The 13,970-nt window shown below is 40.5% G+C and overlaps 1 protein-coding gene across 1 annotated transcript in view; it reads left to right on the plus strand.

The window, feature by feature from the left end:
- CD109 (CD109 molecule) overlaps positions 1-13,970 on the plus strand; it is a gene marked incomplete at its 5' end in the record, with an annotated part of 77,672 nt that overhangs the window by 14,185 nt on the left and 49,517 nt on the right. Inside the window, 3 exons of the mRNA XM_010155702.1 lie at positions 1,723-1,751; positions 5,213-5,443; positions 5,585-5,710. Coding sequence (XP_010154004.1) covers positions 1,723-1,751; positions 5,213-5,443; positions 5,585-5,710 — 386 coding nt within the window. The remainder of the gene's footprint in view (positions 1-1,722; positions 1,752-5,212; positions 5,444-5,584; positions 5,711-13,970) is intronic.

Consider the following 13,970-nt stretch of genomic DNA (forward strand, 5'->3'; position numbering starts at 1 on the left):
CAGGAGCTGTAGCCACTGTAGCCACTTACCTGCTACCAAAACCCCATCACATTAACACACAAACCCAATACATCTTTTGTATTCCTATTCTATTCTATTCTATAATACACTGCGTCATTAAAATAAAAGCTGTAGCACTTATGGCTCCATGATGTAATGATATCCAGGAGCTTAACAGCACATTTATTTGGGATCTAAAAATCCTTTGAGGCCACATATCTAAAATAGTTAAAATAATAAGTTATATTAACCCCCATACATTACATGTTGGTTACTTTGTATTCCTATTCTATTCTATTCTATAATACACTGCGTCATTAAAATAAAAGCTGTAGCACTTATGGCTCCATGATGTAATGATATCCAGGAGCTTAACAGCACATTTATTTGGGATCTAAAAATCCTTTGAGGCCACATATCTAAAATAGTTAAAATAATAAGTTATATTAACCCCCATACATTACATGTTGGTTACTTGCTAAATCCCGTGCACTGTTTTGAAAATTTTAGTTTTTATCTGAGCTGCAGAATCAATGAAAAATAGTAACTCAGGTGGAGTAGAGGTTTGAACAGATTGTAAAGGTGTTTCAGTCTGTGTGAATGTAAAGGAAAATGGTTCAAGTGGAGAACTTGGGTATCAGACCCCATCAAACAGAGAAATAATGTTGCTGTAGACTGCAGTTCATAGTTTCACAGCCCTGCAAAAAGGTATCGCGCATCTTCCATCAACTATGTAAGGGTGGAAGGGGTGGAGTGGATGTATCTGGTGATGAGGAGGCTGAGAGCTGGTGCCCGGTGAAGAAGCAGCTTTAGGTTGTCATGGAGGTAATGGCTGGGCTTCCCTTACCTGTGAAGGAGTTGCAGAATCAACTTCTATGCAGAAGCAGAGGGATGCTTTGGTCTTAGGACCATGGTACTTGAGGGGAGTCATTCCCAAGACAGTAGTCCCACACCATACCCTCCTTGTTCAGGCAGCTCCCAGCTGACACATGGTGGGCACCCTCAGACCATTATTTAAGTGGAGAATTGCATTTCAGTTTTTCTGGGGTGTTCAGTTCTGGCTGGTTCTTTGAGCAGATTTGGGATGGTAGTGATTGTTAGGGAGTTGCTGGATCTGGTAGCTTGAGGGTGGGGGGATTGTGTCTCTGAGTGGGGTATTGGGGTTCCCGTTTGCTGGGCTTGTGGCGATGGGTGTGTGATGGGCTGAGTGCTCCCCTGGGGAGGGACTGGGTGTTATTGGGGTTCCCCCCCCGCCATCCTTCCTTCATGCTCCTACATGTGTTTGTGGAGGTGAGCTGAGTATCCCATAACCTAATGGTAGCTGACAGTGGCCCTGACAGGACTTGGGAAGGATAGATGTGGGGAATGAGATGTCGAACGATATACAAACACAGTATGTCAATACTGACTCATGCAGCAGTTGCTTCAGGCTGTGTATTTTCTAGTTTCGTTTCCAGAGGGTGTTTGGCAGCAGTCAGCTGGCTGATAAGCGTGTGCACGCCACCCAGCCGGTCGCAGCCGTTGCACCTCTGTTGGCCGAACGGTCCAGGTGCCCTGAGCTCCAGAGTAGCCACATCAAGGGAATTTGGTTGTCCAGTGGGTATTACAGGCAGCGTGGGAATAAGGGAGGAGCACTGCTCTTCTAATTAACCTGATAATGTTGATGTGTTAAGTTTTTTTATAAGGTTTCTGACAGTGTGGTATTTCTTCTTTTTTATTCAGATTCCTTTGGGACTCTTGTTCTTCCAGTAGTAAGTATTTCTTTCCTTCCTTTCCTCCTTCCTCAGAAAATGTTGACTCTGTAACTTTTCATCAGTTGGTGTTGATGAGATGATGTATTTTGTATGTGATCCTAGCTTTTTTCACATTCTCAGATGAGTGTATTTGCTGACCAGTAAGCCAAGGAGTTTTCAGATCAAGTGCTCTGCAGATTGTTAGAAGTAATCACAGGATTTGGGAGCTGCCTTCCAGCATCAGCACAAGCTGTCATAAAACTTGAACACAGAACTTTGCTTTGTGGTGGTTTTTTTTGAATGGCTGATACCTACATCTCTATTTTGGACACACAATGAGGGCTAATTAGAGCTGAAAGAAATGTGCAGTGCAGTGATTGAGAAATCTTAAAATAAAAATGTATTTATACATAGCTGCCTTAAGGATTTGGAAACGCAAGTTCAGTGAAAGTACGTAATAAGCTAACTAGTTAACAAAAATGTGTAACATCAAATTGTGTGTTGAGTATGAATCCTGAATTTATAATCCTGGGTGTTATCTTGAAAATCTGTTCTAAAGAATTATGTATTTGTGTCAGGAAACAAGTTTTACCAAAATCTTTAGATTTTAAATGTCTGTAAGTCTGGCTATCCCTAAATCCAATGGGTTTAAATTCTGGTCACAAACTGTCTATCTGATAAAATAATCTGGAAATGTTGGCTGGGTGGTTAATCAATGACAGTGAGCAGCTCAAGAGTATGGAGACTACTAGGTTAAAATGCATCTGTACAAACTGTGAATTAGCAAACATAGAAAATTCAGATTGGGGAAAAAAAAAATTAACAAGGTCCTTAATAGAATCTGGCCTGGTCTTAGTGTTTAAGCAGCTAAAACTAGGTGAGGTGAATTCCTCCCTCTCTCTCGTCACCATCTGAGGTGATGAAAACTGACTTGTTTTTCAATAGTGAAATGTTTTTCTGATTTGTGTAGCCATGGTAGGCTTATGTTTTGCCCAAAGTGTAGTTGGATGGTAGCAGAAGGTGGGTAATGAGTTTCTGGTTTCAGCTGTCATCTTTTCCAGAGGAAACAGTAGCTTCCTTGTCTGAGGTGCTCGTGGCAGTGGCTGGTGTGGTCAGGAGGAGTATGTGGGATGGCCTTTTTCTCTCTTCTGTTAGGAGTGCCAAAATGGGGATAGTAATACCATTCACTTATGGGATGAATCGACTAAGATAAAATATTTTCACAGCATGTTCCTTCTACCTGCTGTTAAAAGCTGCCTTGTTCATATTTGGGTTGAGAAACAACTGTTTAGAGAAGGAGTTGGTGGGGCTGGTCGGCGCTGGCTTTTACGTCAAGAAAGGTACAACAGGCAGTTTTGTCACCATGTTGCAGGACGGAAAGGTCTTCTGAAATATAAAAATCAAGGGAGCAGCCTATTATATCTATCATTATTCATGATAGGAAAAATATACAGGGAAATATTTGAGGTCTCTAAATGGCATTTACAGACGTTTGAAGAAGAAATCTGACAACTCTTGCAAGTATGTTAAAATAATGCTGTAAGAGCACAATTCACTGCTGTGATGAGAAAAACCAAGCTTATTTTCCCCTCATTTTGATGTTGAATGTGTATAATGTTTCCTAGATTTCTTGTAGGGAATGCTGTCTGCTTTTTAGGGAATACATCTTCTTTAATAAATGGTAATGTTAATAAATGAATTAATTTTGAGGTAATATTTGACAGATGCAGTAACTAAGGCTGTTCCTCCTATTTAATATATTCCAGAATACTTGGCATGGAAGCTGGAGAGTGTTGAAATATATGAATCATATGTTCTTGGCAGTGTGTATACAAAAACCTGCATCTGAAGAAAATGCAGAATCTATTTCAGTGTGCTGCTTTGCACCTAAAATTTAGTTACATAAGTCCAGATTTTAAAGGAGTAATCTGTCATCATATGCCTCCTCATGGGTGAAGAAGAAAGCCTCTTTAGTTTTCCCTTTCCTGATTTTTTTTTCCTGTCTTGTTTTGGAAAACAGAAAGTCAACAGAGAGCGATGAAACTGTAGTTGGTTCCTCTTTATAGGTAAACACACAAAGAAGGAAACTTATTCGATACAGACATTTGCATCTATCTTGTTTGTCACCCTGTGACATTCTCCCTATCTGGGAATTTCTGTTACCTCACTCTGCGCTCTTAAAATGACTTTTGACAGTACAACAACCTTGGTAGGATACTTCTGAAGTGCTGTGCCTGGTGAGGTAACAGATGTAATTTTCATTACCAGTGAAAGAGCAGTGCTTCATGTCCATATGTTATGCTGAAATGTGCAAGGCTGTCTGTTTTAGTTGTCTTGACTTCAGAGATTTTACTCCAGATTTACTACTGTAACTGCAAACAGAAGCATGTGACTCTTAAGCTTTTTACCAGGGCTTCTTGTTGGAACCAGCTGTGTGTTGTGTTAAAACCCTTTTCCTTCTTCAGAGACATTCCTAAGCATATGGTGGTACAGGAGCTGGCGTCTGGGCTGGGATGTCCCTGGGGGCATTTGTTATCTTTGTAGGCTCTGCTTGAGGTGAAATTCCCATGTGCTGCAGCAGCTCTGCTTGGAGCCTTTCAACCCTTGTGGCTGGAATTCCTTCCACTTAATTTTAGTAAATGAACTGATGCATCTGAATTCCGACCTCTAGATTTCCTCTGCCCGCTGGAGAGACAGAGACCTGTGCGTGGTTATTCTGATCTTACCGTGGTCTAAATTTCCTTGCCAGTGGTGTCTGTCTGTGTTTACTGCCAGCACTGAAAGAGCCTTCAATGTCTGTCCTAAATAAGTTAACCATATAAAATGTCTCTTCCTGTATTCCTTAATATTTTGAGAAGAATAATTATTTTACTTTCTAGGTGAGTTGCAATATGTGCTGTGATTATGAATCATTAAACTGAAATGAGACAAAATCATTGAGGTTTCTATTGAAAAACAGGATCTCACCTCATGAGATCTTCATTCTGAATCTGAATTTTCTACCCTATAGGACATGAAGCTAAAGGTTGTAAAAAGAAGTGCAGGGTTTTTTACTGTCCTGGTCATCTGGCCCACACAGAGCTTCTTCAGCTCTCTTGATTTTTGGAAAGTTCATTACCAAAAAGTGATGAAGTCAGAAAAAATTAGCCCCCAAAATCACACCCAAGAAATTTCTAAATTAACTATTAAAAAAAAAAGGAACACAATGTGTGTCTATGAATGCTATATGAATACATTGTTGTGCACCTTACTACTACTGAAAATGAGATGCAAATATATTGAAAAGATGCTTCTGCTAACACATTTGCAGGTAATTGTTGAATGACACTTTAAAATCCTGAAATCCTCTTTTTGAGAATTTATGTAAGTTGAAAAGTTCAGGAATATGTGAGATCTTTATGTCAAATGTCTTTTGAATAATAATCATATCTTCAGGAATATTTTGGATACTTAGAAGAGATTCACTATTTTCTTTTTAGCTGCCTTTGAACAGTGCTTCTGGGAATTATGAATTACTGGTGGAAGGCCATGCTGATGGCCGGCGTATCTTCTCTAACCGTACCAGCTTGATGTACATGTCAAAGAGCATCTCTGTATTCATCCAGACGGATAAATCTATGTATAAACCGGGACAAGATGTCATGTTTCGGGTTGTCACCATCTATCCTGATCTCAAACCTTACAAAGCATCCCAGAATATATATATACGAGTAAGTATCCACAGGAACCTAGTTATACATTGGAATTTGTCATGTGTTCCAACTTTAAGTAACAAAGATCATACGTATTGCTACCTAAATCTTGCTGTCAACACTTCTCACATTTAACACACAGCCTGACTTTTCTCCTAGGACCCTCGGAAGAAATTGATTCAGCAGTGGTTGATGGAGGAGGGTGATTTGGGCGTAGTTTCCAAAAAGTTTCAGTTGTCAATGAACCCTCCGCTAGGAGACTGGTCCATAGAGGTGGAAGTGAACGTGAGTATTAACAATGCCAAATCACAGAGATTTCATTTCTGCTGATAGATGTGAATAAAACTGTTTGCTTTGGTGAAGCCAAGCCAGAAATAAGCATGGACCATGAGATGAGGGAAATCCTTCCCTCATGGCAAACCCAAGATACTGTGCAAACCTCACAAGATTTTCAGTAGTTTGTGGTTTTGTAAGGAAAGATATTAAAAAAAGCTTACATATTTTAACCTAAGGTCTGCATTTTGATTCTAAAATACAAATGTTATTTAAAAAGTGAGTTTTTAAACAATAATATAAAAAAAAGAACTTTTGGAGTACTTTTTTTCGTTAAATGAAACGCCCTTATATTTATTTTGTAAGCCAATATACAGAAATTTATTGTGCTCTGCTGTGCTGGCAGTCACTGTCTCAAGGGGTGTGGAATCAAAGACTGTCATTCATAAATCTCTGCCTAGTTTTAGGGGTGTTTCAGCAATTCACAATGACTGAGGAGTTACTGAGGAAAAAGTAACTATGCAAAATAGAAAAGATGAATAATAAGGTGGAACTATTGCATAACGAAACTGGCATGATCTCATTTGCACGTTGCTGGTGGTACTAGTTCTATCAGTCCAGTCCTTTAAGCTGTACACTCCTCACACACCATGGAATATATTCCAAAAATAGCTGGAGGTTTAGCTGTTCAAAACTGTGTCAGGTTTATTCAGAATCCTCTAAACGCCTGTAATTTGGGAACTGCATTTCTGACTTGTCTCTGAAGGGCCACTGTCAGCCATTTAGCAAGTACACACAGGACTGCTTAATGTTCCCTAATAAGGGAGGAGATGGGGTAGAAAGCAGAAAAACTCTTGTAATCATGTATTACCTGGGAGTAATGTTTACCAGTACCAGTTATATGCTCCATAGTTTTCCATAGGCTGAGGTAGGTGAGGGTGGTGTCAGGACTCTATTCACTTGAGTGTCAGGACTGGATTTTTTGAACACATTCTCACGTGGGTGTGGAGTTGTTACTATTATCTTTGATGGGAAAAATGTGTTAAGTTGTTCCTGCTCTTGTCCCTGTGCTCAGCCGCTCCTTCCCATTCCTCTGCTGCTGTTCAGTAGCTTCTCAGTCACGCCGAGGCAGCTGTAGTAAATCTGAGATTGAGATCTAAAGCGTGCTGGGGAACTGCCCCAGATTGAAAAGCATCTCTGTGTTTTTCTTTGCCTAACCCAGACCCGTTCACTGATGGGGTTGATGGCACAGCCCTACTCACAACTGCATAGGTGTGGTTTAGGAGGTGAGGAAGCGTGGGTCAGGCATGGGAACAAAGGCTGGTGACAGTGGTGGGCTCCTTCAACACCTTGCTTGCCAGGTGAAAAAGGGTTTGGGAAATTTTGCTTGGGCTTTTTGCAAAGTCTTGAGTAATCCTGAAGTCAGTAGGACACTGCTGAAGGAACTGGAGCAGCTGTTTTCAGGATCTGAATATGAATGCCACTCCCTCCTGAAACAAAACCAAAAAGAAAAGGGAAAAAAACCTGTAAAATTGAAATAAAATTCCTTATAGATTCATCTGGGCTAATGAAACAGCTGCGAGAAAACATCCAAGTGAAGTGAACTCTTAGACTGTAGTTGATGGTATTCTAAATTTTAGCCATTTGGTCCTACTGCAGAAGGTTGATGAGCCTGGAAAACCTATGACAGGGTAGGAATAGCTCTGAAGTCATGAGTAACAAGGAGAAAGTAAATAGTTTTGTTCACTGTCTGTCCCAATACATAGCCAGAGGGCACCAGGTGAAGCAGGTAAAAAGCAATTTAAAAATAATTAAAGCAGCATAACTGAACTGTAAAGCACAGCACTGCTGGGTTTTGTGAATTCTGAAAACTCATGTGGGACCAAAAAATGTCTGTACAAACTCACAGAAGTACACTTGATTAAGAACTGTTAATTGGAGAACCCTGAGGCTTGAGCTGGCACAGTGTCAGGGCTGGCTGGCCTGGTAGATGCGGTTCTGTAGGTGTTGAACCTTGGCTGCTGCCAGACTGGACATTGACCTTCATGTTAGATCTGCTGGAGTACAACCTTTCCTAGGTTGTCTTTAGCATATTTTCATCTCATTTTCCCTACCATTAAAGTTTTAAAACTTTGCTGTTTAGCATAGAGTGTTTGCGGTTCCTAATAATAGAGCTCTAAATGCTTCAGCGGCACAAAGAATATCCAGGGGCAGGGATAATGCTCATTACTCTGTGACATTTTTCTCTGTTCATCATTGTTCCAGGAGACAGTACAAGGTAGAAAGTACTGCAAAATGCATTTGGTACATTAACAAAGTACTGTCTTGGGAAAAGATAAATTTGCGCAGAGCAGAAATGGGATCCTTTTTTTCAGTGACAGGAAATGGTTAATATTTAAGAAATGGTGCATTAAATAAGTGGAAAAAGGGGGAACTAGGAGATAAGTATCAATATAAATGAAAGTCTGAACTCTTGCATATTTGTAGGAATTGTAAATATACCAAGGAAAACTTGGTGGTTAAGAAGAGTATGAAAGTGTTTTTAAGGTTTGATAGAAACAAAAGAAATTCCAGCTGTGGCAGAGCCCAATAACATGAGGAAACAATAATTACGTGTCAGAGATGGAAACATTTAATAGGGGTGATGGTTCTGAGTGGTTAAGTGAATCTTGGTGTGGGGAGATTTGAAAAGATGAATGTCCTTAACAGAAAAGTGCAAGTGGGGTAACATGGGAAGCTACAGACTTGTCTTCTGGCATGAGAAAAACAATGACAGAGGTGGTTTGGGATTCCTCGGATAAAGAATTAAATTCTTTGTGGCTATTATGGATTTGGTTAATAAGGTAGATTTACTGATGTAACAGGTTTTTGTAAAGGCTTATACAAAATTCTAATGAAAACCAGCAATGTATGTAAAGTCTGTCAGGGAAGGGTGGATAGATTTTTGGGCAATCGACACTCACCCAGGGTGTTTCTAATATGATGGTAGAGTTTGCGAATGGAGCCGGGGAAGAAAGCTCCGTGGTGAGAGGCTGCAGAAGTCCCATCTGTTGACTGTATATCAAGGGGTCAGATGAGTCAATGGACTTATTGATTACAGTCTGTGAGTGCTGTTACAGGTTTTGAAAGGCTTTTTAATGTCGTGAAGAAAGGTATAGTGTGAACCATCTAATAGAAATTGAAGCCAGACAAATTCTCTGTGGCATATATATGTATTTCATCAGCGAGCCTATTAGTCACTGTAACAAATGGAAGAATGGGAGTGGGAGCTTCTCTATTACTTGATGTTTTAGCATCAGGAACAGTTGCCTTTTTGGAAGATGATAATAATGCAGATTGCTGGAGTAGCTGTATACTGAGATAACCAAAGCTGGGGTAAAAGGAGCTCAGGCTAAATGGTTCCTTCTGACACTAAACTCCTTGAATTGAAAATTAAAACAGAGGAGAAGAACAGTATATTATATTAAAATAATGTTGTAGGCTTTGGGATCTAGAAAAACCTGGCTATTCTTGCAGTGCTTATCCTGTGGGAATAAAAGAGCAGCTCCAAGCCCCCCCCTCCCCAAAATGTACGTTGTTTACTTTCAGATTCCTTTTTCTCAATGGTTCACACCTGATCTGCTTTAATTTTCAAATTCTGTGTTAAAAGAATATAATGACAAAGCAATATGCATTATTTTTATAGCATATGCCTACACAGCATCTTTCAGTGGTTAAGGCTGTCATGTGCCGAGTATATGGAATAACTATCGCAATAGTCACACTATCGCCCTAGGTCTGTCTTGTGGGTTGTCTCACAGGCTGTTATTTTTCTGATAGCATGACATACCATTGGATTAATGAAACCTGCAAGAAACCTTGCAGAATAAAGAAGTTTTCCGCTGGGAAATTCTTTCCAGTTCTTTTGGTTACAAATGAGCTTATACCGTGAAATATGAGGCCATATGGGATGGGATTCAGTTTGAGGTTTGTTGTGTAGGTATCTCTATGTAGGTGATGAGGTAGAGATTTAGTTGAGTGTTCAGTGAAAGCTAGTGAGTGACCCGGATCACTCCAAGTGGATATTCCTAGTTATTGCCTGGCTATTCCTAGCTCTTCTGCTGTCCAAGGGAGGTACAGGTTTTTTCTGTGTAATATATGAGGTTGCACAGACTCACCAATCCTTTCCTGATAACAGAGGTCACTGGGAGCTTAGATTTACTGCTAAAGAATACTTAGTATGCGTCTGGCATTTTTAATAGCTGTGCCTACCTACCTGTAACTACTACCGCTCGCTCTGAGCCTGCATGGCGTGCAGTGCAGTTTATTGGATTTACTTGAGGCTTTGGGAGCATCTTCAGATGGCAAACCCAGGCCGATCAACACAGGACAGTAGCTATCCTAATGACACGACGTGAGCTTTCCAGTTAAATTGTCAGCGATCCAGCCTTTCTGTCTCAGGTTTCCCTCTTTGTCTTTAAAGAGTGTTAAGTCAGCAAATACCGTTTCCCTTCCAGTGGTTACAGATCAGTTCCCAAGTGTACTGAGTTTGGATTCCTGGAAGTACTGCCTCTGAATCCTGTTTTAAATCAGATTCTGGCTGCTTGCTGCTGTTAAACATCCTGTAGTACTTTTTAATAAGAGTTCAGGTGTTAGTACAGCTGTTCCAAGAAAACTCAAGACAGAGTAATTACAGTCTGGTTCCCAAGTCTCCACCTTATATTTTAGTTGGATATCCTATATTTCCTGTTGTGGAGCCTGTTGCTGAAAGGCTTTTAGTTGCTGAGTTTTAGTAGCAGGCAGCTCCGACCAGAAGTTGCGAGTTATAAGGCATTTTGTAATCTAATTTGTGGAAGTTGTTATTTGGAAATTTGTGTTCAGATGTTGAAGAGCAGTAATGTTTCAGGTGCAGTGAGGGCTTTTTAAAGAGTATTATATATTTTTCTAAAAGCTTCAGCTATAAAGCAGGGTTCAAAATCAGCTAGAGTTGATTATGTACTTTACACTCTGAATTTTTTAACTTTTGAGGTTTTATGAAGGTCACAGTGTATCCACAATGAATTCTGTGATGTTTTACTGCTAGGCCAGCCACAGATTTCGTATTTGATACACTGAGTTTGAGATTATGTCATTCCTTAAAAAAAGTGCCACCCTCCTCCAAACTCAGACTGTGTGTAAAACCTTTGGAATTGGCTGCACATGCAGTAGTCTGCAAACAAGCACTGGTACTGAATCATTGGGTACCACTGACATCGATGGGATGCTGCTCAGTTTCCTGAGACCATGCTGGTGGATTTGGACAGAAGTTTGGGAACCCATACAGAATTTGATTTTGGGGTTTATCTCCTGCACATGAAAGTGAAGCGTGAGAGTGAAGATGAAATGCTGGTGGAGACAAAAGCCTTTGTTGCGAAGCAGAGGCGGAGGAGTGTTCCGGAGGGGGGCCGTGGGGTGGCGGTGTGGCCGCGGGAATACAGGCGGTGCCAGCGCGGCGCTTTTCCTTGGAACAGTCCTCAGACCACACCCGGAGTCTTTCCCAGTGTGTTGAGTGGTGACGCACGTCAGTGTCAGAAACGAGTAAGCAAATGGACCCAGATCAGATTTGCTTCAAGGACTTCAGATTGCCAAATAATAATTAAAAAAATTGGGGGAACGGTTCCTGGGATCCTTTCTTGGATTGACCCCAAGTGACTTCAAGCCGGACTAGTTCATCACAACAGAGCGACACCTTGACTGATGTTAGGGATTCTTAGATGTCACAGTCCACAGCATCAAAGGCTCCATCACCCTCACGATCTCAGAGTACGGATCTCTTTATGGTGCTGTTTGCACACTGCCCAGAGTATTAAGAACAGAATGTAATAGATGCTTTGCAGTTTAAGAAATGCTGATTTAGAGCAAAATGCTAATAATCTGGAAACGGTGAGTGTGTTTAAGGGGCAGGAGAAGGCATGGAAGACAGAAACCGTATTAGAATAAAGCTGTGCTGGAAACAAGTGGAATAGGCATGGGGTTGTTTTCCTATCCTAAAAAAAAACAAACCACTCTTGGTTTGTATTTATAACTATCTGCTTGTCTCAAAAGCTGCCTCTCCTGGAAACTGGTTTAACAACTTCTGCTCCAAAATATTTAAACAGCCCCACCCTGAGGAGCTAAAATGATATGGAGTGGTTGAAGTGCTGTTACTTGTCCTGTTCCAAACCAGTTGCGCTGAAAAGTGTGTGTTGGTGGGAAATCTGGCCTGGTGTACAAATCATCGAGATTACCTAGTAGGGTCTCTTCCATTCCCTGTACTGTGGAGCATGGCTTGCTCTCAGTCATAAAGGTTGTCATTTCAGAGAAGGTGCACTAGACCCACTTGAATCTCTCACTTGAATGTTTTCCACTCATTACAGTTATGTTAGCTTTTAATTTTTTTTATTTTTGACTTCTAAGGTAATGTGAAACAAAATCTCATTTTCCAGGGAGATGCTTTATCATCCTGCCAGCTGGTATAACGTTCTGTTCATGGTTTGCTTAAAGGCAAGGGTGACAAGTGTATGCTTAACACTGGAAATAAAAGATGTACAGAGAACCAGACATGAGATAATTTCACTACAGGTCATTTTCCTAAGATACCTGTTCTTAAGATTACCTGATAGCAATCTGATTATGGATTGCATGTCGGTGCTGTAGCATTTTGTATTGTAAGGATTATGATCTGCACAAATGTTGTGAAAGTAGCAGATTCTGCATATCTCTTCAAACCTAGGAATATAAATATGGCAGTTATTTTGGTGATCAGTGACTTATTCATGAAATGGGTAGCAGTCTGATTTTTACTTTGACATATTTTGCTAGGAAAAGTGTAAATATAGAAGTACAAGGGGCTTGGTCTGAGATGCCTAATTTGCAAAGTTCTTGATCAGGTAAGAGAGATCAGTTATAATGGATCCTCTTCCTAGGGTTTTTACCACAGGAGTTGTCAATTTATCCTCTCTTGCCACAGACACTCCGCTATCCGCTTGGCTATCCGTATTCAGGCTCCTTTGCCCCACATTTCAGACTATGTTCACTGTGATACTCCAACGCGTGTGATAACCTGTAGTGGTGCCACTGTTCTCGGGAATAATCAAAGTAATCGGGCTTCTGAGCTCCACATCAACATAACCTCAATTTAGCAGCAGCAGGCAATATTAGCCTTTCAAATTGGCTATCTCCTAGTGACAGGCTGTTTTCTGTCTTCATCTTCCCACTGTTTCCCAGAAGAGACTTTAGCAAAGAAGCAAAATAGGCTTCAGAAAGAGCCTCTCCCATCCTTTGGGAAGTGGAGACTCCTTTGGTTTGTCAGCCCATCCTTCCAACCCAGCTGAGCTCAGATTTTCCTCTTGGAAAATTTGATCAGCTGAGTTTCAGAGCTCCAGTTCTTGATGCTGCTGATAAATCACCTCATCCCATTTCCCTGCTGATGGCAACTTTTGGTGTGGTACTGTACAAGTCATTGAACAAGGGTTGTGTGTCTGCAGGCAAATGACATAAATGTGTGGTCAGAATCACAGAATCATCTCGGTTGGAAAAGACCTTTAGGATTGTTGGATCCAACCTAAGTTATACCTAAATCCACCACTAAACAGTGTCCCTAAGCACCTCGTCCACACAGCCTCTTAAATACCTCCAGGGATGGTGACTCTACCACTTTCCTGGGCAGCCTGTTCCAATGCCTGACAACCCTTTCGGTGAAGAATTCTTTCCTAATATCCAGTCTAAACCTTCCCTGGTGCAACTTGAAGTACTTCCACTTTAGCAAGGAAAAAAAATTGAATAAGACAACAAAAAGCAAAATTTATGTGGCTGACTACCGAGATGTTTTGGTGAATTGTCACTGTAATGAAGAACAACAATAGCTACTGAATTTCTGGTGTTCATAGAGTGGAGAGGAAGAAAAAAAATTAAAATTAATTTCCCAACGACACGCTGAATGTGGCCTGATGTACCACATCTCAAAGTTATGCCAGAATATGCTTTCAGATAACCTAATGAAAAAATTAGAAAAATAGGAAAATAGAAGAGAACACAAGGAACAATATATTGTATAGTTGTTTATTTCTTCAATTGATTATTGACTAGCAAATAAACAAAAGAGGAAGATATAACCCAAGAATTTCTCTGCTGAAGTGAATATGCACTGTAGACTGTAACAAAATTTTAGCTGCCTTTTGAGTAAATAAAGAACCGTAAGATTATATATGCTTTTGAAATGGTCTTGTCCTCTAGACAGAAAATGTAGGACCTTCCCTTTTGCATAGAGATACTT

Source organism: Eurypyga helias, unplaced genomic scaffold (genome assembly GCF_000690775.1).
Source record: "Eurypyga helias isolate BGI_N326 unplaced genomic scaffold, ASM69077v1 scaffold8487, whole genome shotgun sequence".
NCBI lineage: Eukaryota > Metazoa > Chordata > Aves > Eurypygiformes > Eurypygidae > Eurypyga > Eurypyga helias.